Source organism: Gracilinanus agilis, chromosome 4 (genome assembly GCF_016433145.1).
Source record: "Gracilinanus agilis isolate LMUSP501 chromosome 4, AgileGrace, whole genome shotgun sequence".
Classification (NCBI taxonomy): domain Eukaryota; kingdom Metazoa; phylum Chordata; class Mammalia; order Didelphimorphia; family Didelphidae; genus Gracilinanus; species Gracilinanus agilis.
In genome coordinates this window covers 471,869,429-471,895,463 of record NC_058133.1, presented here as the reverse complement: position 1 = coordinate 471,895,463, position 26,035 = coordinate 471,869,429, and the positions used below count along the sequence as shown (strand labels likewise).

The 26,035-nt window shown below is 37.2% G+C and overlaps 1 protein-coding gene across 1 annotated transcript in view; it reads right to left on the bottom strand.

The window, feature by feature from the left end:
- Nucleotides 1–2,955: 2,955 nt before the first annotated feature.
- The window catches only part of HAO2 (hydroxyacid oxidase 2), a 45,012-nt gene continuing 21,932 nt past the window's right edge, over nt 2,956–26,035 (bottom strand). Inside the window, exons 2-8 of the mRNA XM_044672515.1 lie at nt 25,597–25,740; nt 23,757–23,908; nt 21,081–21,364; nt 15,502–15,711; nt 14,020–14,178; nt 7,486–7,555; nt 2,956–3,821 (exon numbers count right to left, since the gene is read on the bottom strand). Of these exons, the coding sequence (XP_044528450.1) occupies nt 3,766–3,821; nt 7,486–7,555; nt 14,020–14,178; nt 15,502–15,711; nt 21,081–21,364; nt 23,757–23,908; nt 25,597–25,727 (1,062 nt within the window). The 5' untranslated portion in view covers nt 25,728–25,740 and the 3' untranslated portion in view covers nt 2,956–3,765. The remainder of the gene's footprint in view (nt 3,822–7,485; nt 7,556–14,019; nt 14,179–15,501; nt 15,712–21,080; nt 21,365–23,756; nt 23,909–25,596; nt 25,741–26,035) is intronic.

Here is a 26,035-nt window from a genome sequence, read left to right as displayed (position 1 = left end):
TTTTTTTTCCATACCTTTTAATTTGGGTTCAGTTGGAAGATCCCCCAGCTCTGTTGTGTTGTCAGATTTGGTTTTCTGTGCCCTCGGAGCCCTTTGTCCTTAATTGGTGGTGAAGGGATTTACCATGGTCTGGAGCCTTGCTGCTTCTATGCTGCCATCTTCCCAGAATTCCCAGAAGATCCTCTTACATTGTTTTTAAATTCTATTACTGCTTTCCTTCTTGAATATTATCTCCTGTGAATTTCTGGATGTTTCTTACCACTGTGTCTTTGTATGGACCATCCTCTCTGTTTGAGAAGCCCTCCTTCTTTATAGTCTCCTTCCAGAAAAGTCCTATAAGATTATTCTCAGATACCATTCTCTCTGTGAAGGTTTCCCTGATCTTACTGGTTTTTAGTAATCTCTCCCTCTTCAGATGCCTTATGTTCACTTACCTGTGTGTATGACTTTTCCCCTCGTAGCAGGGGCTGTTATAGTTTTATTTTTGTCTCCCCAGTACCTAAACATAATGATTTGCATATAATAGGTATTTAGGAAATGCTTTTGAAATTGAACTGAATTGTGTAATATGGGATATACCATTCTTATTATTAATTATTTTCTTAGATGATTCAGACCAAATCCCATCTTGATATGCCAAGGTCATGTCATAAAGAATGGTCTGAGAAATGACTGGGTAGTCATTTCACATTGTAATAGCTAGTAGAATTTGGAAAGCCAGATGTTTTCAATGGAAGTTCACCAGTAAAAGAGATACGTAGAACTCAAAGGACCCTGATTTATCAAATAGTGGGAGAAAGATGACATTACATTAAGTTCTTTGAATTAGACACAACTTTTCAAGGCTCTTTCACTTCAAAGAACATACTGACCCTGAAAAAGTCCCATTTTATCTCTGATAAGTGGTTGGAAAGTCTAATTTGCTAGGAGAGGAAGGATAGGAGTGAATGCAAGATCAGAGTTTCATTTTTGTACATAAGGCTTAGAAAGGGAAGGACAGAGAAATGGGAGTGGGGGTGGGGTGTGGAAGTGATACCTTGGTATCTTTGGATTTTTCTAAAGAGCTTTAATTTCCTTTTTAAAATTTCCTAATTAAATTTTATTTAAATTTATTTATATTTATATTTTAAATTTTATTTATTTTATGTTTTTATATTTATTTTATTTTTATGAAAAATAAATTATATTTATTATACATGAATTTAATTTATGTAATTATTTAATTATATAAAAATATTTAAATTAAATTTAAAATTTCCTAATTAAAAACACACATATAATGTTCCCGTACTTCCTTCTCAAAAACTGCATAGTAGAAATGATACCTGTGACACTAAAAAGGCACAGAAAACATTAACAAAACTCTCTAAACTAGTTTCCACATCTCTAAATAGGGGAAATAATGTGTTTAGTCCCTACCTAATAAACACCATAGTACCACTCACTCTATACCCCCTTCCACATGTGAATGTGAAATCACCTACCCCACTCATGATTACATCAGTATCAGCAGTTTTTCCTAGTTTAGTTATTTTGCTATCATAGATTAAACTTTTCTAAAAATAATCAAGATATACACACAGAAGAAACATAGTGTTCTGACACTTCTCTCTTGTCTCTATTATGTAAAGTTGTGGTTCAAGCACACCCATGTTATCTGATTTTACTTGATGCTTGAGGATCTCTAGAGATAGCTGTAGAGATGGTGGGATTCTTGAGGAACTATGAATATATTTGGATTCTTGAGGAACTAGAGAGATATCTGGATTCTTTAGGAACTATAAATATCTGAAAAATTATTGTACCATAGTGCAAGTTTTAGGGTATATGAGGTGGCCACTCATAAGACTCAGGGTCTTTGGTTGCCAACCGGAGTCTGGCTTTATTGTAAGACAGGCCCTCCCTCTCTCAATAAACCTATTTCTTTTTGACTTGGCGATTTTGTTTTACTTTTTTTGTGTCTCTGCTAATAAATTTTCATCATATACATTAATTTCCTTTTACAGGTTAGATAATAGTTTGGAGGGGAGTACTTTGTAAACCTTAGGGAATATTTTTTTTGGATTTTTGCGCTAGCCTGGAGCTTACTGATCATTGGGTCTTACTTCCTTATTTTATAGATAAGAAAATATACATTAAGTGACTTGCTCAAAGTCACTAAAATAGTGCATCTAAGGGATTCCTGGATATCCTACACAGCTCCTCCCTCTCACCTTCCCTTTCTCTTCTCTTTTCTTTCAAGAACATAATAATAATAGTACGTTGTTGATAGATGGTTTTCAAATTTGTGAATCACTCTACAAAAACAACCTCATTTAAGCTTTAAAACATTCCTGCAAAGTAGGTAAGATGGGTTTTATTATTGTGATTTTACATGTGAAGAAACTGAAAACCACAAATATTAAATGATTTTTGTCCATGGTGATACAGCCAGTAAGTGTAAAATGAAGGATTTATTATTATTATTATTATTATTAATTTGTCACATTACAATTCCCAGATATCTCCCTCTCTTTCCTCCCTACACTAGAGAAAGAATCATTTGACAGAAAATATACACGTATATAAACTATGCCTTTTGTGTTTCTATTTATCAATTCTTTCTCTGGAGGTGGAAGTTCACAAGTTAATTTCAAACTTTAATTCTGTAGTTATATGTAATGTCTTCTTGTTTCTACTCATTTTGATTTTTATAATTTCATGTAGGTCTTTCCATATTTTTAAAAAATCAATCTGTTTAACATTTCTTAAGGCACAATAATATTCCATTACAATTATATGCCATAACTTATCCAGTCATTCCCCAAGTGATAGGCATCCTCTCAATTTCCAGTTCTTTGCTACCTTAAACATAGAAGATTTGAAATCAATTGTTCCTGACTCCATGACCAATACTCTGTCAATTAGTAGGAGTAATAAGGGTAGCTCTGGCTTGTTGAGAATGAGAAGACAAAGTTGAATGGGAAAGAGAAAATTTTTACAAATATAAGCAAGATATTTGTGTTCTTATCTATATTATTACACTATCCTCTATAGCTCCAAGTAAGAACAGCCACTTTTGGACCAACCCGTTATTAAACAATACATAGTTACTCAATGTTTTCCTTATGTTTAGATTAGAAGGCAGAATCTTGGGCATGGATTATTTCTGGATAATGAATTGAGACTTATAAGGACTCTGTGATATCTGTGTGTTGGTGAAGGTCTTCTTGAGAGCCATTTGGGAGCTTGCTTACATTTTTATGAAGTCAGAAAGAGAAATAGTCTTCAAATATTGAAAGAAGAATTTTCCTTTTAATGATTAGATCCTTGGAATTTGAGACCCTCTGATCACTGATGATGGAGATGATGGAGTACTGCTTTTTGTCTGGTTCCTTTCTGCCCCTTCCAAAGTGAGCACTACATTGTTAATGTTGCAAATAATTTAATTGTCGTTGGGAAGCCCAAGTTGACCAGTCAGGTTTCTGGGCACAAGATATACCAACAGAACCAGATTGATGAGAAAATCAGTCATTCCTTGACAAGAAAGGAGGAAATCGATTAGTTGTGTAAATAACTAGACTATCTCAATATCCCAGTTCTTATTGATCCTGGTCCTCTTGCTCCTGAAATCCAGTTCAATGGCATAGCTGACTTGATGAGATGTTTCCCCAGCCAGGCTTTGGCATGTGTATGTGCATGTACATACATGGGTGTAAGGATAGAGGGGTCCATATGGTCACTTGATGTAGCCATTCCTCAGATCATCATTGGAAAGGTCACTTCTTATAGCCTGGAGAATTTTACTAAGTCTTGGCTGATCTCTGAAACTGAATGGCAGCCTAAAACAACAACACAATATGTCAAGTTACATTCATCTGGACTTCTTTAATTCAAAGCTCCATATTAATTTATAAGAAGAAATTTAGGTTGACTTTTTAAAAAAACCCTTACTTTCCCTCTTTGAATCAATATTAAGTATTGGTTTCAAGGGAGAAGAGCTGCAAGGGCTAGATGATTGGGGTTAGTAACTTGCTTAGGGTCACACAGCTAGGAAGTATCTGAGGTCAGATTTGAATCCAGTATCTTCCATCTCCAGGCCTCGTGTTCTGTTCACTGAGCCACTCAACTGCCCTTTAGGTTGACTTTTATACCATCACCAAGCTTATTAACAAGGAATGCCTAGTCTATTTGAAATGACAAGTTATCTCAAATACTTTTGAAACATTTGAATAGAAAATCCTACTATGAGAATCTCAAATACTTTTGAAACTTTTGAAACATTTGAATAGAAAATCCTACTATGAGAATTACAACTAATTTTTAATCACTTCATCTAGGTCATCTTAAAAGATTTCTATTTGGCAACTTTCATTGGCCCAGTCTTGAACACTATATGCTATAAATAGACAATTCATTTTATTTCTTTAAAAATAATTACCATGTAGTGGCATATATGCACTTATTTCTGTGTCAGATGGTGGCCTTCAGTGTGGTGTGAGGAGGATGGGAGGGAGGTTGCTCAGAATTTAAAATATAACAAAAAATAAATTAAATTAAAAAAATTAGATTGATTTTCCTTCATTAGGTGTAGTGAGGGAGGTTCTGTGTTAGCTTAGGGCCCAGAATTCTTTGTATTTTAGTTTCATCAGGAAATCAAAAGCTATTTCTATGAATTCTGTCATAGCTTCTTTCTGAGTGTTACATGATGCCTGAGTGGAAGTGGTATGATAAGGATGGTTGAAAGTCTTTCCACTTTCCTGATTTAGACCATTTCTGATTCTGATCATTCTGCCTCGTCTGACTTGCAGGTTGACCTCCTTGGTAGATATTTTGAACTTATCTTAAAATTTGTCAACTTTTAAAGGTGGCTTAGGCTTTTCAGGCTTTCAGGAACTGGTCAATTCAGGCAACTTTCTACATTCTGGGTAGAGTACAATAACTCAATTCTGTGGCAAAACTAGAAGGTGAATTCAAGTTTTCCAACCCTAATCTTAGTACTTCAGCCAAAGTGTTTGATTTTGTGGCTTGGGGACATTCTAGATTCAAAGTCACTTTTCCCCTTAAACACTCAATTTATGGAAGGTTTCTTTCCATTTAACTGGTAGGGAGTTCTGTGGTACATTGTAGGATCGTGAGAATTTGTTTTTCACATACTGTATCAATTGCTATATATTAGGGAGAATTTCTGTATATTCCTGGTCTGAGATCTGAGTCAGTGATACCATCCAGTTTACTGATTTTTCCATTTTCTTTGACTTTGGGAATCCTAAGGAATATCTTCGTTTTTAAACAGAATTTAGTTACTAAATGAAGCGGAGAAGTATTCTTCTCTTGTGTATGTGACCTGCCCACTTGTGGGGATGGGGATGGGTGGATAAGTTAATGGATCACCTCTTAATTAGTTATCACCAATCAAAGATATCCTGGGATGCTCAAGGGAGGGGCTGAAGAGTGAGCTTCTAAAAATCTATTATTAAGTCGCGTGTCCCAATTTGGGTCATCCCTTGGTCATGAGAGAGCCATGGAGACCTATATCACTTTATCAGTTATGATGCTGGCCTAACCAATAAGCCTGATACGATCAATAAACTTGTATTCTTACCCCAAAATTAGTCTTTTGAGATAATTTTATTCATAATAGATTCGGGCCTTAGTCCTCTCCCCTCCACCCCCCACCTTTTAAAATAAGACACAGAAAGGGAAGCAATAGCCTTAAGGAATAATTGAAGGAACTAGAGGGAGTTAGTCCAAAGAAGAAAATATTGTTGTACTAATGATTTTTGTTGTTTTTGTTTATGTGGTCATTTAAGCTGCTAGTTTTCCTAATATTGAACCAGTTCTGCATACCTGATATGAATCCCATCTGTCATAGTGTATGATCTTTGTGATATATTGCTTTAATCACCATATTACTTTATTTAAAAATTTTGCATCCATATTCTTTAAGGAAATTGTCTGTAACAGTGATGGCAAACCTTTCAGAGACCGAGTGCCTACACTGTACCTTCACAGAGCATGTGAGCTGTCCCCTTACCCCAGACAGGGGAGGGAGGAAGTGCTTACATTCTTATATGAAAAGACAATACTTGTAATTCCTAAGAAGTTTATCATTGTTGGAGCAATTAGGAGGAGTGACTGCACATGTATAACCTATATCGAATTACTTGCTTTCTCAAGAAGGGGAGAAGGAAGAAATGAGGGAAAGAATTTGGAACTCTAAAAATGCAAAAACAATGTTAAAATTATTTTTATATATAATTGGAAAAAATATAAAAATTTAAGTAAAAAAATCCCTTCCAACACAAAGATTCTCTGAGTATGGATCTCAACAAATTTTGATGTGAGGTAGAAAATAAATTTTATTTCTTCTTTTGAATACTTTTTCATTTCTTTACTTCTAAACAGATACTCCTTATTTTCATGAGAGAATGTCCTTATCAGATGCTCCCTGTCCCCATGAATTCCTAGGTTCCTTTGAAAATAAAATAAGAACCAAGATTTTAAAACTATAAAGGGCATTAGTAGGCTTATTTCCTACCATATGGGATAGACATTATATCTTATAGTGGCCTGAATTAATGATTAGTGATTAATATTTTAATAATAAAATTATAATTAATAATTTGATAATAATAACATGATAAATCATGATAACTAATGATCATAAAACCCTGAGCACTTCTATTTCATATGATTCCAGTCAGTTCCACTTAATTCAATATCTATTGGGGACCAGTACTGGGCTTGATTTGAACTCAGGCATTTCTCAGATATTATCTGTGTAACCTGGGGCAAACTTTTGTTTGCCTCAATTTCTACATCTATAAAATTAGGATAATAATAGCACCTATTTCCCAGAGATGTTATGGGGTTCAAATGAGGTGAAATGAATTTACAGTGAATTGTAAAGCACTTAGCATAGTGCCTGGCACAAAGTAAACGCTATATAAATGTTAACCATTATTATTATTATTTAGTGATAGAATGTCCTTAACTCTTTTGTGTAATTGCTACCTCAAGTGCTTGCTGACAGCTAGCATTTCTCCTTTTTGTCTCCTCTCTTACAGACTAAACACAATATTTTAACTGTCCCTTATATTCCAAAGTCTTCCATTCCCTTCTAGTACTCTTTCTTTTCTCTTGCTACATTTTAGTTTGTCAAAATGCTTCCTAGAGAGTGTTGCTTAGAACTAGAGACAGTATTCCTGGGGGGGGCGTGATCTGTTTAGTGTTTTAAGTATAGTGAGCTATCTACTTTCCATAATCTTTTTACTTTGTAACAATCAAATAATATAGCACTCCCACTACCCCCCTCCCCTTTTTAAAAAGCAGACACATTAAGCTGCCTGTTTATGTTAAGATTCTTCTTCTTGTGTTTCTCCCTTGTACCCCTTTCCTGTGGAGGAATATAAAATAGAGGGGAGGTGAAGGATTAAAAAAGAGAGAAACTATGCTTGTTCCTTATATACATTACATTTAACACAAACCCAAAGTGAATCTTACCTGTAAGGGCCATGGATCTATAGAACTCCTTCTTTAATAAGTTTAAGAGTTGTTGAATCCCCTCTTCACCCTGTTCCCAAAAGATGAGAACTGTGAGGCAATATTTGTGACCATTTAGGACATGTGATCTGACCAACTAATGAATATGTCTTGAAATAAAAACTTAATGAATACAGGCCAAAAACATAGATAAAACATCTCTTCTCCCTCACCCAGAAACCTTTTACTTGAGGTTCAGAAAGTTTTGTTTTTGTTTTTTCTGAATGCATTAACTAGCTTGGAAGACAATTTCTTCAAATCATTAGCCCACAATCAAGGAACTGTTTCTAGACCATTCTTAACCTTCCAATAATTTCTCAACCCATTTAGTACTTCCCAAGTTGGTCAATCATTTAGTAAGCACTTATTGAGTGTATGCTATGTGCTAAGCACTAGGAACATTATTTGTCATCCTTCATTTTCAAAGAGGATCACTGATATCATGGTTTGATGTCTTGACTTGTATTAGGATTGGATTTAAGTGAGACAAACTTCCAAAAAGTTGCCAGTCTCACTGTCTCTTCTAGGGTAGTGAGAGTCCAGTAGCAAGACAAGCATCAAACTGACTGGCAATGGCCTAGAATGAAGTGGATGACTATGGAGTCTTTGATGTGAGATTAAGCTCTAAATGCTCCACAAGGAAATTGATTTTATCAAGGCTCAAAGGGGGGAATTAAAAAAAAATAATCCTTAGTTGAGGTAGTATTGATTATCTAGATGATTTATTTTATCTTATAAGGACTAATCCATATTGCTATTATATTTTATTTTTAAAACTCTTATTACCTTCCAGCTTAGAATCAATACTGTGTATTGGTTCTAAGGCAGAAGAGCAGTAAGGACTAGGCAATGGAGGTTAAGTGACTTGTCCAGGGTCACACAGCTAGGAAATGTCTGAAGCCAGATTTGAATCTAGGACCTCCCATATCTAGGCCTGACTTTCAATCCACTGAACCACCTAGCTGCTCCCTTTATTACTATTTTAGAATAAGAGACATAGATCATAGTAGTAAAGATTAAATTCCTCATTATTACAGAGTTGAATCTATGCATACCTGAGCTGAACTTGTGCAGAGCTGAGCTGGTATGGCCAGTTTTACATTTCATAGTTGTATAAATTTCCCTTTGTGGATATCTAAGATAGCACTCTCAACCACATTTACTGTAAGTGCCCCACTTTTCAGCTAACACAACAATTCTGTGATATAAAGATTGACTATTTTAATGTAATAACCAAGAAGATAGACAGTTTGATGATCATCATGCCTTTGAAGTGTCCCTTATGTCCCCCAACACTTCCAGCAACCCTATATTGCAAATTAGCTTCTTTATTCTTGTTATCCTTCCCTATTCCTGTAAATCTCATGAGTAATCATTAATGTCATGAATATGTATTAATCACATGAATATAATTTCTCTTTTATTACTCTAAAATAAGGTCTATACCCTACTATAACTATCAATAATATGGAAATAGGTCTTGATCGATGACACATGAAGAAACCAATGGAAATGCAAGTCATCTATGGGGAGAGGGGTGTTGGGGGGTAGAGAGTAAGAACATGACTCATGTAACCATGGAAAAATTCTTTTTCTAAAAAAAAAAAATAAAATAAGGTCTATAAATCCTAGTTTGTTTTTGTTTGCTGAGGAGCCTTTGGCCTTGTTTATTGACAACTGCTAGCTTTGCTAGTAAATTGAATATGCTCAGAACTTATTGCCTCAGTTTCTCTTTATTTCAGATTTATATTGTGATGATCAAGAATAAGTTGAAATTTTAGGAAAAAACACAAAGGACGATAAAAGGGGCTTTTCAAGGTATTACTGGTATACTAAAGAAAAAGAAAGGATAAACTTACTGCTTTGGGAGAGAGGAGGAACTGTGTAGGGTTAAGTGAGAATATGGAGAAAGTGGAACTTTTTGACTCTTCCTACTTTGCTCCAAACTTTCTATCAAGGTGAATAATCTGGAAATAGTAGAAGATATTAAACATTTGAGTCATGTGGTACTTCTGAGGTCTCTAACAGCTTCATTATGCAATTCTTTGATTTGGTAAGAAGTGATGAAATAGTTTTAGGGGGACCTATAACTTCTGATTCTCTGGATCCCATGACCTCTGGCTCATTCTACTACTATCAATTCTATGCTACTTCCTTGGTCTTTGTTATGGGGAAAGCAGGTGTGCCAAAGAATATTCATTACTGAGCCAAAAAGAATCACCAGCATTTTAGAAAGAATATCAAGAAGCTTATCGCTTAGATCTTAATTAATTGATAAGCAAGTGTTTTTTGAGACCTGCCTATGGGGATTTTAAAGAAGTATATGATGTGGCCTCTCCTTCAAGGATCATGTGATGTATTTGAGGCAACAGGAGCTATACATAAAATGATAAATGACCAAGGCCTTTCATACTCATCAGTCAAGGCTTGTGGAAGTTCATGGCAAAATCTGGTTGCCTCGAGAGGTTCAGCAGTATTGTATACCAACTCCATATTGTATGATATGCTTGTATGGGTTCTGGATAATGGATGAGAATCTTGTACTTTCCCAGTCACCAATGGAGTAAAGCAAGTCTGTGTGCTTATTCCCATGCTTTCAGCAATGTTGTCAGATGCCTTTAATAAGGACAAAACCAGCAATAAGGTCAGCTACCACACTGATGGTAAATTATTTAACTTGAAAAGGCTACTAGTTGAGATGCAATAGAGTATGAATGATTTCTCTGCTGTTTGTGCTAATTTTGACATGACAATTAACACCAAGAAAACAGAAGTTCTCCACCAGATAGCACTGCACCTGCCATATGTTGAACCATGGGTTACAACAAATGGAGAAATTTTGAATTCTGTGGATTAGTTCACTTTACTTGGCAGAATACTTTCCGGGAATATACACACAAATAATGAGGTTGTTAGCTTGCTCAGTGTTTGGGAGACTCTGAAGGAAAGTGTGGTAGAGAAGAGGGTAGGCTGCCTACCAAACTGAAGATATATAGAACTGTTGTTCTGCCTCATTGTTGCATGTTTGTGAAACCAGGACAGTATACTGGTACCAAGCCAGGAAATTGAATCTCTTCCTTTTAAATTGTCTTAGGAAGATTTTGCAAATCACCTGGCAAGATAAAATACTGGATACTAAAGTCCTTTCTCAAACTGAACTGTCAACATTCAAATTCTAATGCAGACAATGTATCTCTGATGGGTGGTCACATCGTTTGAATGCCAAGGACACATTTACTTAAAAAAATATTTTTTGGACAACTCACACAAGGCAAGTGCTTGCAAAGTCAGAAGAAGTGATACAAATACACTTTCAAGGTCTCTCTAAAGAACTTTGGTATTGATTGTGAGATATGGTATACACTGCTACAAGACCATCTAGCATGGCATGCCCACATTAAAGAAGGACTGTGCTCTATGATCAAAGCAGAATTGCAGTAGCTCAAAAGAAATGTGTTATGTCCAAATTCAGAGACATTACCATCCCAGTGTTCATAAGGACTATTTGTAATCAACTTGTAGTAGAGACTTTTGAGCTGATATTGGTCTGATCAGCCATAATTGGACTCATCGTACCTTGATATCCTGGTGTCATTTTGGTCTTCTTTAAGTACAAAGAACAACAACATATTTATTTGAGGCAATAGAACCTACATATAAAATGATGAATGGTAACACATGATGTCTTGAGACAAGTTCTAAATCAGTAGAACCAATAATGAATGTAGTTGGACTTCAGAGCAAAAGATGGTCTGGTTTAACTGAGATAGTTCAGGGAAAGCTTCTTGGAGGAAATGAATATTGATCTGGGCCTTGAAGGACAGATGTGATAAGAGCTAGGCAGAAGTGAAAGGAGAGGACATTCCAAATAGAGAGATGGCTTAAGATGGGTGCATGGAGGCAAAAATTCATGAGGCTTGTTCAGAGGACAGAAAGTATAAATATCTGTCTGGAGATGAGAGTTTATGATGTCATGAACCCTTCACAATCTGTCTCTAATCTGTCTTCCCAGTTTTATTTCATTTCTCTCTCTTTTGGGTACTAAGCTCAAACTGGATAATCCATGGTTCTTTAGACCCAACATTCCATACTCCATATCAGTGCATTGCCCAAACCACCTCTCTTATCTTTGGTTCAATCCCTTCCTTCAAGATTCAACTCAGGTACTAGGACCTTTGTGAAACCTTCCTGGTCTCTCTAATTGAAATCTTCATTTTTTTAAGAATAGGGATTGTTTCATTCTTTGTATTTTTCTCCATATATATTATGTTCATTATACTTCTTCCTCCTCCCAACTAGAATAGAAAATCCTTGAGAGAATACATTATTTTATTTTTAATTTTATATTCCCTCTGTCTAGCACAGTCGATGCTAGTGAACACATACTATTTGTTGAATTAAATGGAATAGGACAGAATATAGGAAGAAGTGAGAAAGAAAACTAGAGCCAATTTTTGAGGATTGTGAATGTCAATTTAAGCAGACCCAGAACATTGTTCTGAGAATTAAGAGATTTTGATTCTTGTTTAAGCTCTGCCTCTTATTAGCTCTGTGAATTTGGGAAAGTTACTTAATCTCTTTGGGAACTCTCTTTCATTACTTGTGTCATAATCAGACTCTGGGAGCTGAGAGTCTCACCTTGATTGACAGGTGAAGACAGTTGGAGAAATCAGGATGTTCCCGGAGGCCATGAGGACAGGAAGAAAGGCAGTTGGCCAGAAAGGATATAAATACCCTGGCAGCCCCCTGACAGGGAGCCTTGGACCCCTTTGTCTTTTGGGGACCTTTGCTTTTGGCTTTGCTTCGGCTGAGCGTTGCCTAAACTCTTGTTTTGGACATTCGATCTTGAACATTGATTGACCTGTGGGTCACACCATGGATCCCCTGATTCTCTCTGATCCCTAGATATTTAGGCACCTAAACCATCTCTAGATATTTAGGTATCCCAGGCCCCGGGGGGATCCGGGAAGTGGGTAGGAGAAGAAGAAGAGGGTGGTAAAGGTGGTATTTCCTGAAGGCTGTAGGACTGGCAAAACAAGTAGCAGTAAGAAGCTGAGAGAAACCATCATCAATATTTGTGTCATCCAAACAGTTTGCTTACTCTCGTTTGGCAGTGGCCAGGCTGAGCCAAAGGAGGTGAAGAACAAGCCAGTGTTACTGAACAGCCTACAGACCTGAGGGATTATTGTCTTAGATTTAGTGACAGGGTCACCTATTTCCCAACCCGTTCCTGATCATTCCTTTCCCTTGTATAGAACATAGATAAAGTTATTAAGTACCTTCCTGGAGTAGTTATTCCATCACCACTCTGGGGAGGGAGAAATGCAGTCAGATGAACATTATCCAAGGCTGATAGAGCCCAATACCATAATCAATGAATCCCAGGTGGGACCTGAAAGGGTTACTCATCCATTTACCTTTAGGGATCCTGCCTGGGCACTGTTATAAAGAAGGGCAGTTATTATAACATCCAGCTGGGTGGCAGGACTCGGATGTCCCTGCACCAGCCATTAGGGAACCAAACCAATGCTTCCTCAGATTATATACAGATTAATAACAACTATAATAACTAGCCTTAGTAATATTAGTAGCAGTACAGAGATTATTCTCTCCTTTATTTTTATAACACCTGTAAAATGAATAGTTGGATTAAATTTTTTTTACTTCTGTAGTAGAATAAATACTATGCATTGGTTCCAAGGCATTGAGAATTAAGTCACTTGCCCAAGGTCACAGATCTAGGAAATTCCTGAGACCAGATTTGAACCCAGGACTTCCAGTCTCTAGGTTTGGCTCTCAATCCACTGTATCCTGAATAGCTGGATTATAGCCTCCAAGATCCTTTCTAGCTTGAGCATCCTAGACTTCTTTGATGCCATTAGTTTTTCAAGAGAATATGTTGGAAAGTTCTAAGAGTATTTGTAATGAACAGTGTTGTGGGACAGGAATTTCAGACCTGGATTATTTTCCTACACTCCAGAATGAGCAACGAGTGAATGAAATTTAACAAGTGGGAGAGAAGTAAGATCTGTTCTACTTGGCCTTGGGGGGCAGAACTAAGAACAAGTTATAAAATCAGATTTTAGTTTGAAATAAATGTGATATAATAGAAAGAGCACTGGATTTGTTCTGAGTCCAAATAGGTAAAATTTTTAATTCTCTCACCTACTTCCTAAATGACCTCAAACAAGTCATTCAGTCTCTCTAGGTCTCAGTTTCCATATCTCTAAATTGTTGTTGTTCAATTGTTTCAGTTGTGTCTGACTATTTGTGACCCCATTTGAGATTTTCTTGGCAAAGATACTGGAGTGGTTTGCCATTCCTTCTCTAGCTCATTTTACAGATGAGTAACTGAGGCAAACAAGGTTGAGAGATGACCTCTAAGTTCCTCTTCTGGGTCTAGATCTTGACATCCTACTTCTTGGGGACTGTCTCGAACAGATGGGTGAGCAGCTGTATTTTTTTTACCTTATGTACTCCTCTCTTTTACCTCACCTTGTAAGTGAGACCCCACAGGATTGGCCTTCCAAGGAAAATACATCTTGCACCAAGTGCTAGCGCCTTTAGTACATCTGTTCCAGTTCGAATGCCACCGTCTAAGTAGACTTCTATTCTTCCTTTCACAGCATTCACAACTTCTGTCAGGGCATCAATCTGAAAAGAACAGAGCACGTTTTTTGTTACTATTCTTGATTTTTTATCAGTAGGGGTGGGGAACTGGTGGAAAGAAGGTTATCAATGAGTAGCATCCTAGAAACATAATGATACAAGCCATGGGTGCAGTATTACCTAAATTAATTTGCCCTTTCAATGATATATATATATACCAACCAAACTACCAAAGGCTTATTTGATATACTAGGAAAACTTTTTCCAAAATTCATCTGAAACAACAAAACTCAAAACATTTTAGGGAAATGATTTATAAAAGAATTACATGAATAAAAGAAAAACTCTGGGGTTTGACCTCACATCTAGAAAACATGCAAAGATGACAAAATGTAGAAAAAATCAATGTTGGAGTTCCTATGGAAAGACAGGCACACTAATATACTGTTGATAGTATATGAATTGGTCCAACCATTCTAGAATTGATATGAAATTAATTTAAAAAGCATCACTAAAATGTTGGTACCTTTGACCTGCTGCCACTTGTAGGCATATACTCCAAGGAAGTCAGGGACAGGTAGATTTCATATATGACAAAATATTCATAGCAACACTAGTAAAGAATTGCAAACAAATTCATAATTGACTATTGAGGGGAATGGCTAAAAAATTCTGGTCCATGATTGTAGTAGAAATAGAATAAGAAATGGAGAATATAAAGAATTCAGAGAAATATGGGATGATGATGAATTGACACTTAGTAAAATAAGCAGAACCAAGAATACATAATACATGATGACAAAAAAAATAAAATGCCATAAACCAAAATTGAACACTGTGATCATGCAATGATCATATTTGGCCCTGCAGAATAGATGAGAAAATGTGCCACCAGCCTCCTTTCATTGTGGAGGTGGGAGATTGTGGGTGTGGAATATTGCATATCTTGTCAGACACAGTGATTGATAGTTTTACTAAACTCTATTTTTAATTCTCTTTTAAAATATTTTCCATGAGGGATAACTCAGTGGGTAGTTGAAGAGGAACAGAAATATTTAGAAATGGATGTAATGTAAAATCAAGAGACCTCCATTAAAAAAAATGAACATTCCACTGTCCTGTGAACACATGGCCTGGGGAAGAATAATATATTCTCAGTCCTAGTATTTCAGACTCATTTTTTCACTTTATAAGTAATTGGTTATAGTTCCTAAAAATAGAACAGAAACAGATATTTGGAAGTATGTTGAAACAAAATGATAGATAAAATACACAGAGATGTGTGTGAACAGAGGATATATTTAGTATATGCATACAGCTACACACACACACACACACACACACACCCCTGAAATGAATAAAACTTACTGTGGCTGGAACTGTATCCAGCTGCCTTCCACCATGGTTAGAGACAATAATGCCTTGCACATTGTGGTTTAGGGCCAGTTCAGCATCCTCCCTTGTTAAAATTCCTTTCAGGATGATGGGTAGTTGTGTTATGTTCCTTATCCAGGCAAGGTCTTTCCAGCAGATGGATGAATCAATGCCTGAGACTGGCAGGAGAGTCTCTGCATTTTCCTTAAATGGACAGAAGGAAACATTATGTCATGGTGGGCCACAGTTTTGTACTAAAGACCAGATAATAGTTTTACTACAGGCATCAACCTCCTGAATCAAACTTACTTTAGAGTTAATTTCACTACCAAGATTCTCTAGTAATTGGACTTTCTTGACTTCGCAGTTTGAATTAGATAGATAGTATTATGTTCACTTACAAGATACTGACATCCCAACCTTGCCTCTTACCTCTCTCTAGGATCAAAGATAGACTCTTCTGTTTTGTTTAGAAAATTCTTCACAACCTGGTCCATTCCTGAATGCCTTCCTTCAACCTTGCCCTGCACACTCAGTTTCATACAATGACATAAAGGAGATATCCCATTATTCTCTTTGGTTTCTTTTCTTCATTTTTCCTGATATCAGTGTTGCTTAAGAATATGTTGGACCAGTTAGATAGGGGTCTATAGAAATTTCTATCATCCTTTAAAAATGAAATTTAATTAAATCATAAAAACAAATCAAGAATCTTGTTTCTTTCTCATTTCTGGAGAATTTCTGAACTTCTCTTCAAAGTTCATCAGTTATTCTATTGACCACAACAAAATTCTATTACAACAACAGAGTTCCTTTATTTAAGGTGGTGGATCTCCTCTCTTTAGAGGGACACAGCTGCTAAAGTTCTTTCTACCCTCCTTACTCGTTAAACTCTAGTGACTCTCAATTACTTCTGTGCAAAGTGAAATCTCAGGGGTCTGCATCCCTAAGTCACTCTAATGAGCAGACAGGAGACTTGATAAGATATTGGCAGAAAAGTGTGGCCTTTATTAGAGAAGGGGAGAGGACAGGGGCACTATTCTGAGTGGTCAGCCCAAAGCAATGTCCAAGGGTATAGGAAATTAACATAATGCTTCTCTTTTAATCGCCCACCATCTGTGTATGACACAATGTCTGTGTATGTTATATTTTTCTTTATCTTGTCCTACCCTCCTTAAGTTTCCCAGTTATTCTTGAACCCGTGGAAGCATTCCTCAAGTTTGCAGTTTCTGGGTTGAGTCAGAGTTCAGACATGGCCAAGGTCTTTCATACTCAAACATTTGATATGGGGAAATCAAGATTATAACTTTAGGTTTAGGACTCTTCTCATGGGAATTTCCCATCACCATCTCGTTTCTAACCTCTTTTAACCTTTTGAATACTGACTGTCAGAGCTTTTTGGAATCCATAATGAGAAAAAGGGACAAGGAAGAGAAAGGGAAATCCTGGCCACACTAGAAAAGAGTGCTAATTAAGACAATTATAGGAGTTTATATAAAGCTGTTTGGGAGAGGGATTTCTCTACCCTTCATAAGGAGTGATAGGTATCTCTCTCCCTCAGGGGACCTGGCTTTCATTAATTTTCTATAGGAAGTTGCCAATCTAAGATTACTAATACTAGCTAATATATGCTGGAGAATGATACATGATTTCAACCCACACAACTTCTAGGATAAAATATAAACTGTTTTTCTTTTTAAATCCTTCACAATAGCCATATCTTATCTCTCTGACCTAATTATGTATTACTCCCCTTGTGTGCTCTCAGGCCAAAACTAATCTTATTTTTCCTCACATATGGAATTCCATTTCTTAGTCTTTATCCTAACATAGCCTATGCCTCGTATATGCTCCTTCCTCACCCCTGCCTCACTGAATTCTTCTCTTTCTTCAAAGTGCAGTCCAAAATCCCTTTTTCTGATCCTGCTAATCATCTTCCTTCCCTCATATTCAACTATTTTGCTTTTATTTTTTATTTATTCTCTATATAACTTGAAGCCTCTAGGTGATGCAATGGATAGAACACTGGGTCTGGAGTCAGGAAGACCTGAGTTCAAATCTAGATTCAGACATTTATTATCTATGTGACCAAGTCCTTTAACTTCTCTGTGCCACTGTTTCTTCTACTGTAAAACAGAATAATTCACCTGCCTTCCAAGATCATTGTAAAGATAAAATTAGATAACAGTTGTAAAGTATAAGATCTTGTACCTTGTAGGCATTTATTAAATGCTTTCCCCCCTTCCCCTATATATTTATATGCATACATTTTGTCTCCCCTGATAGAAAAGTAGGAATCGAGAATCATCAGCATAGTGGAATGTTGAATTTGGAGAAAAGACCACCCAATTTCAAATTCTGCCTCAAACATGTGTGATCCTAGACAAGTCATCTGTCATATGCAGATACTCATAGGGTTATTGTGAAGATCAAAAGATACAGTATATGTAAATCACTTTGCAAACCTTAAATCACTATAAAAATGTTAGCGAAGGGGATGTGTTAGTGTAAGTTATATGTGTATGTCCACATGGGCTGCTGAATGTGGGTCTCAGGAAGGTTTTGATACATATCTCAGAGATCTTGCCTTCTCTTCACCAAGAGACAATTTAACTGCTGTCTAGAGATAAGCAGGCAAAAGAGTCATGAGTCTGGCTGTTCTATTTCCCTCAGAGGGAGGGTACCAAACTGTAATCACTCAAAGGAGTTTGGTCTGTTTATCTCCACAGGAAAGACAAAATAGATGAAGGATATCCATTAATCAAGATGGACAGCTATGGGATATCTATATGTGAGATCGGCAGTATAGATGTACAATGAGGTGGGACCAGAATTGAAAAGGAACAGGTAATACTTTATATTACTTTGGGGATATTGTAAAGCTCTCTCACCACTCCTCAACTTCTCATAAAAACAAAGACTCACCTTTCAATACTAACTCTTAATTAATGTTTCTATGCAGCAGCAAGATATAGACTATAACTGTCTCCAAATAAGTAAATACAAGTATCACCATCAGGTTATTGGAAAAGTAAGCCATGGTGGCAGTCAGCATTTGACAATACATAACCAAGGAGGAACTCTGGAGAAGTAGAAGATGGCCAATGGCAAGATTAAAAGAAGCCAAGTGGATAGCCAGAGGGCTCTTCCCATATGTAATTCTTGGAGAAAGTAAGGAAGGGAGAAGCCCTGTAGTACGTTGGCACTGTGGGCATTTTGTGGTGAACTTCTAGAAGGGTATGCTGGAGAGTTGCCCAAAATAGGTCCCCTGTATCATCTAGTTCTTTCCCAGGCCATCACTCCTACCTTGGCTAAATTTTCTTCCTATCTTAACCTTGATCCCTTGGCAAACCAGTTCAGTGCCATACCATCCTTTTTTCTGGAGTCCCCTGCTCCATTATACTCTTGGAGATCTTGCCTAGCTAAGTCCCAGTCTCTGATTATTCCCATTATCTTCTATCTTCTTTCTTATTCATGTCTTGCTGAATGAAGCCAGAGAAAATCACATAATACAGTACTGCCTGGGTCCACTAAAATGTATATTCTCACTGGGTTCTAGCTGTTGCTAGGCAATTTTTTCACACCACCCTAATTCATTTAATATCCCATAGGGAGATTTTCCACAAAAGCCATAAGGGCGTTTCCAAGTATTTCTATCTCTCCTCAAGCTTCACATGGCTCTTTCTCATCCCAGCCTTTTAGCTGAGAGTCTTGTTTTATATTTTACTGAAAAAAATGGTCCATTTGCCAACAGTTCCCTCTTGAAAAATGCTTGGGGACTTGCCTTGACATTTATAGGGGCGTAATAGTCATGAAGTGATGTTTTGCTTTAAAAGTAATAGGAATGGGAAGTAGAGCCAGAAAAGAATAGATTGATGCATCCTTTCCAGGAACATGGTTGTGTTGAATATATATATATATATATATGTATATATATATATATATAGTTTTTCTACCTATATACATATATATGTAGATAGATAGATAGATAGTGTGTGTCTAAAACTAGAAAGGAGCAGAGTGGGGAGAAGGTACAAGTGCGGCAGGCAGCAAAGAAACTAGTGAGAAGATGTCTGGGGGGGGGTAAAGTGAAGCATGACTAGAGCCCTCCTAAGTTTAGCAGGCCACATGTGAGGCACTCCTTCAAATAGTCAATCAATTAATATTTGTTAATTGCTTGTTATATGCCAGGTACTCTGCCAAGTGTTGAGGATACAAAGAAAGGCAAAAGACAATTCCTGTCCTCAAGGAGCTTATAGTCTGGTGGGTGGAGGGGAGACAACATGCAAACGACTATGTATAAGTAAGCTGTAGGTAGGATAAATTAAAGAAAATCACAGAGGGAAAGCACTAGAATAAAGGGAGATGAGGAAAAGGTTTTTTTTTTCCTTTCAGAAAATGAGACATTAACTTGGGCTTGAAAGAAGCCAAAGAAATCAAGAGGCATAAGATAAAAAGGGTAAGAATTCCAAGAATAGGATATTGTCAGTGAAAATACCCAGAATCTGGGGATAGAATGTCTTAATTAATAAACAGGGGCAGTTAGGTGACACAGTGGATAGAGTGCCAGTCTTGGAATTGGGAGCACCTGGGTTCAAAAATGGCCTCAGACACTTCCTAGCTATGAGACTCTGGGCAACTCACTTAATTCTGTTTGTTTAGTCCTTCCTCTTCTATATTAGAGTTGTCACTAAAACAGAGAGTAAGGGTTTTTTAAAAAAAGAAATAGCTTACATTCTAATGGGAGAGACACCATGAACATATCTAAATATATCTATATATTATGAAATGAATACATGATAATGTTGGGAGGTGGGGATCTAGTGGGTAGGGATCAGAAATGTTTTCATTTAGAAAAAAATATGGTAGCCAAACAGGTCTTAATGGAAACTAGGGATTCTGGTAAGATATTGAATATGTCGTAAAAGGGATTTTTCTATGGTATAGGTTAGACCAGATTGCCACTGAAGGACAGTTTTTTCATTTATGAAATTCTGCAGGTTTCAGGTATGTCACTTGAATTATCCTAGTTTCATTATATAATGTCTATTTCTTCTCCAGCTACGGACATCACGCTTCCTCGGAGACTAAGGTTACCCTAGGATGACAATGAAACAGGACCTTCCAAGCCTAGCTGACAACCCCAGAGGTACTAAGCATTTTATATTGCTCTCACAGGTGCCTGGTTATTACAAAATCTTTGCATAATTGCCCGGTTATTGCCAGCAACGCTAATATCACTAGAATCCTATAGAAGCTATTCTGGCTTTATCATCTCTCTCTTTTTTTACTATAGACTCTTTAGAGGTCATCTACTCTAACATCCCACCCAGGTCAGGAATCCCCCCACAGTGATGCCTCAGAAAGGTCATTCAGTTTCTGTGTGTATATATTCTCCTCTCCACCCATCATCTGCCTTGCCTGCAGCAAAAGTTAGTGAACTCCTTTGTGAGGGAGCCTAATTTACTAGTCCAGTGTTAGAAAGTTTGTTCTCCCATTAAGTCAAATCTGCTTTTCTGTAACATTCATCCATTGGTTCCCAACTCTTCCCCCACGTGAAATGTCCTCCATACCTCAATATTCACATGGAAGTTTTTCATCTGTATAAATTTTCCCAAAGAGAATTTGTTGCGATTATCTTGCAATCTATTACCCAAAACAGCAGTGTCTACAGTGATGACTAGAGCTTTGTAGCCTAGGGCTTCCACTTGCTGGATCAGCTTCTTTGTGATTTGCCGGTCATCTTGTATATATAGTTGAAACCATCGAAGGCCATTGGGGGCAGCAGCCACGATGTCCTCAAAAGTGCAAGTGGAAAAACTACTGGTGACATAGCAGGTATTCATGGCTTGTGCAGCTACAGGAGACAATACAAGAAATGAATTGGGGAAGAGGACATAGGAGTCCTAGCATGGATGCGGGTGGCTCAGTGATTTGAGCACTGGGTCCAGAATCAAGAAGATTAGTTCAGATCTGGTCTCGGACAATTACTAGCTGGTTGACCCTAAGCATATCATTTAACCTTTGCCTGACTCAGTTTCCTTAACTATAAAATTGGGATAATAATAGTACTTGTCTCCAAGGGTGTTGGGATATATATAAAATTACTATAAATTATAAATTTAATTGTAATTTTAAACTAAAATTAATTTAAATTATAAACATAAATTAATTTTAATTAATGATTATTTTAAATTATAAACATCAATTACAATTAATTTATATTAATATAATAATATATTAAATATAATATTTATAAAACACTCAACACAGTGTCTGAAATATAGTAGGCACTTAATAAATGTTTATTTCCTCCCTTCCTTTCTATTCTATTGTAGCTATAGAAATGGCCATTGTATTTGGTATTGGCTAGGTTTATAATAAAAGTGAAATTTTAACAAATGTCAATAAGAACATGGTAATTATGGGCAACCAGGATTTATAGGAGCTTAGGGAGCTTTGTGGAAATTGATAGATTTTCAACAATGATTGGCATTATTTGCTTAGCCTAAAGTCAATAGAGAATTGCTCAACCCAAACTTTGCCCATGGAGATAAAATCATGGATGGAAAGTAATACTTTTAAAAATGGCTTTGGAGTTTTAGGGGGCTACGAACTCAATATGAGTTAACAATGTAATATGGCAGCCCTGAAAGCTAATGTGCTCTTAGACTATATTGAGAGCTATAGTTTCTAGAAATAGGGAAGTGGGAGACAGTTGGGTGGCTTAGTGGATTGAGAGTCAGGCCAAGAGATGGGAGGTTCAAATCTGACCTCAAACACTTCCCAGCTGTGTGATCCTGGGCAAGTCACTTAATGCCCATTGCCTAGTTCTGACTGCTCTTCTGCTTTAGAACCAATACACGGTATTGATTCTAAGATGGAAAGTGGTAAGGGTTTAAAAAAAGTTAAAAATAAATTAGAAACAGGGAAGTGATGATCTCTCTGTAGTTTGCCTTTGTTAGACCTTCTCTGGAGTATTGTTGACAAACTGGAGAATATCTAGAGGAGAGAATGATTAATGGCTAGAATTTATGTCATAAGAGGACTGGGCAAAGTGTGAGTGTGTTTATCCTGGAGAAAAGAAGACCCAAGGGAGACAATGATGATGTCGTTGTTGAGTCATTTCAGTCATGTCTAGGTCTTTGTGACCCCATTTGGGGCTGTCTTGATAAAGATACTGGAGTGGTTTGCCATTTCCTTCTCCAGCTCATATAGATAAGGAAACTGAGGCAAAATGGGTTAAGCCACTTGCTCAAGGTCACACAGTTAGTAGAAACATGATAACTATCTCCGAGTATTTGAAGAAATAGAAGGTTATCATTTGGAATACATCTATATAGTACTTTAAAGTTGGCAATGCTCTTTACATATTGTTATTTCATTTGTGCCTTATAATAACCCAATAATAGAGGTGTTATGATCCCCATTTGACTGATAAGGAAACTGAGACAGAGAGAAGTTAAGGGACTTGCCCAGATCACACAGGTAAGAAGTGCCTGACGGAGGACTCATACTTGGGGCATCCTGACTCTAGGGCCAGTACTCTGTCCACTGTACCACCTAGGCACTTGAAAGAGGGATTTGTTGTTGCCTATGTCCCTACAGAGCAGAACCAGGAGTTAGGGGTAGAATCAATGCAGAAGCAAATTTAGATTTGTCATAAAAAATGATCACATGGATCAATGGGGATATTATTGGAGATGGAGATGCTAAGCGATCACCCTAATACAAATATTAATAATATGGAAATAGGTCTTGATTAATGACACATGCAAAAACCCAGTGGAATTGCTCATTGGCTACAGGAGGAGGACAGGAGGAGGGGAGGGAAAGAACATGAATCATATAACCATGGGAAAATAGTCTAAATTGATTAACTAAAAATTTTCAAATAAAAAAAGAACTAAAAATGCTTTCTAACAATTATAGCTATTTAAAAGTAGATTGGGCTGCCCATAAAGATGTTGAGTTCTTCTTACTTGCAAGTCTTCAAAAAGGGACAATCTGTAAGGCATGTCCAGAGAGCTGGACCAGATGGTCACTGAAATTTCTTCCAGCTCTCAAATTCATACCAGAGAAGAACAGATTCTATTTAGGAATCCATGGCTTTGTTGTTGTTGTTTGTTTGTTTGATTGTTTTTGCTTTTTAGGCCTGAGTGAAGAGAGGATAGTGTTTTCTCCACTCTGGGGAGGACAATTTTTCTGCAGACCTCAATGTCTGCATAGAGAGAGGAAGGAATTAATACCTTTAGCTGTACTCTTTTCTCCTTCAGGCCAACAAAGACAGTGGAAACCAGTGGGCCCAATGCAGACTGGAAAACTGATCTCACACCCTTGGATTGTGGTCCTGGTGTCTACCACAGACATATTTCTCAGGTAACGGGGACGAAGATGGATTCTGTGAGACACAAACGACAAAGTTACTTCCTTGGTAGATGGTCCTTCTTCAGATCAGAGATCCCGAGATGGGAAATGCCTAACTTCTGGAAGCTTGTGGTCTGTTTTTTATGATAACGTGTCCAAAGTGACACAGTGCAAAAGTGTTGAAGAAAGTGTTTGAGCTGGGACTTGAATTCAGATCTTCTGACTCTACATATCACATTTTAGAAAGAATATGGAAGCAGCTAGGTGGCTCAGTGGATAGAGTTCCAAGCCAGGAGTGGGGAGGTCCTGGGTTCAGATCTGGCCTCAGAAACTTCCTAACTTGTATAAGCCTGGACAAGTCATTTAATTGCCTAACCCTTACTGCTCTTCTGCCTTAGAACCTTTACTTAGTATTGATTCTAAGACAGAAGATAAGAGTTAAAAAAAAGAAAGAACATAATAAGGTGGATTGTGTTTAGAGGACAACTTGGAGGGTAACAGAACTGGTGGCTATACATAAAAGGATTAGCTTAAAGCCTTGAGAGTGTTTATTTAGAGGCAACTATATGGTTCAGTGGAGAGAGTGCTGGTCCTGGAGTCAAGAAGACCCGAGTTCAAATCCCACTTACTAGTTATGTGACCATGGGCTAATTACTTAAGCTTACTTTTCTCATCTGTAGAATGGGGATAATGATACCACTTAGGATTGTTGTGAAGATTATTATGAGATAATACCTGTAAGGCATTTTGCAAACCTTAAAATGTCATATAAATGCTACATTTATTACTTTAAAGCAGTTGTCATGTCTGCTCTCCCTTTCTATACCCTTTTTTCCTGATCTTCTCTTTTCCAGAGTAAATCTGCTCAGTTCCTTCAATCTCCTCATTTGTAATGGACTCAAAACCCACCATCATCCCACCTGCTAACTTCCATGTATTATCTCCCAATCTGGATTATAAACACGTTGAGGGTTGGGACCAGACCATATTTTCTCCCTTTATATCTATTATCATTTCCAGGAAAAGTATTTGTCATACCAAATGTTAAACAATGGCATTTCTTGTCCTTTCCAGTTTTTCAGGCTTCACTGTCATTTAATCTCTTGTCTAGGCTTCATTTTTGAGTCCCTCCTTCATTGCTAATACTCCTTTCCCCCTAATTTTTAAACTCTGTGTTTAATCTGAATCTGCCTCTGTTTCCTTTCCTTTTCTCCCTCATAGCAGATACTTAGGGCAGGAGAATGTGTGGCATTGGTTATACAGGGAAACTTAGCTCATCCATTATATTATAATTGACTTTATAACTGGTGCTCCCCCTTAGCTGTTTCCTTCTTGATGGACGGGCAACCTCTTGTTTCTGGAGACTAGAGCAGAATCTTTTATCATTTTCTTTCAACCCATCATCACCAGGAACCAAAGAAAGAAGTCCTTAAGAATATAAAAAGTTGAGTCATGTGCTTTCCACACATTTAGGATTTTGTGGCTGGCCAATAAACCCAGTATAAACACACACAGAGAGAAAGAAAGACAGACAGACAGAGACAGAGAGAGGAGAAGGGAGAAAGAGAGAGAGGAGAGGGGAGAGAGAGAGAAAGGGAGAGAGAGAGAGAGAGAGAGAGAGAGAGAGAGAGAGAGAGAGAGAGAGAGAGAGAGAGAGAAGAAAAAAGAGAGAGGCAGAGATGGAAAAAGAGAAGGAGAGGGGACGGATATACAATACCAAACTTTTTGTATGCTGAGATATTCTCATCTCTTGTGATACATTCATCAGCTCCTCCTTCGATGAACTCCCAAGTGGACTTGGGAAGATTGTCTTTGGCATATGCTTGAAAGTCAGCCAAACATACGAAAGTCATTGTCTGGAAGAACCTTGAAAAAGGAAGAATGGTCAAAATGTGTCAGACACAGGGTAGTGAGGGAAATGGAAATGACAGTTAAAGAAAAAATCCCAAAGCAATCCCTGCCCTTATTTGCAACAATGGTCACTTTAGACTTTTGCTAACACAGAGTAGAGGACAAAAAGGAATGGGTGGTTCTGGTTTTCAGGCCATGCTGCTATTCTCATGGATCCTACCCATTACAGTGGGTGCCAGTTTGCAGTGCTAATGAATTGATCCTGGCATGAGATAGCCAAGGTAACAGGCAGTGTGCTCTCCCCTGAAGG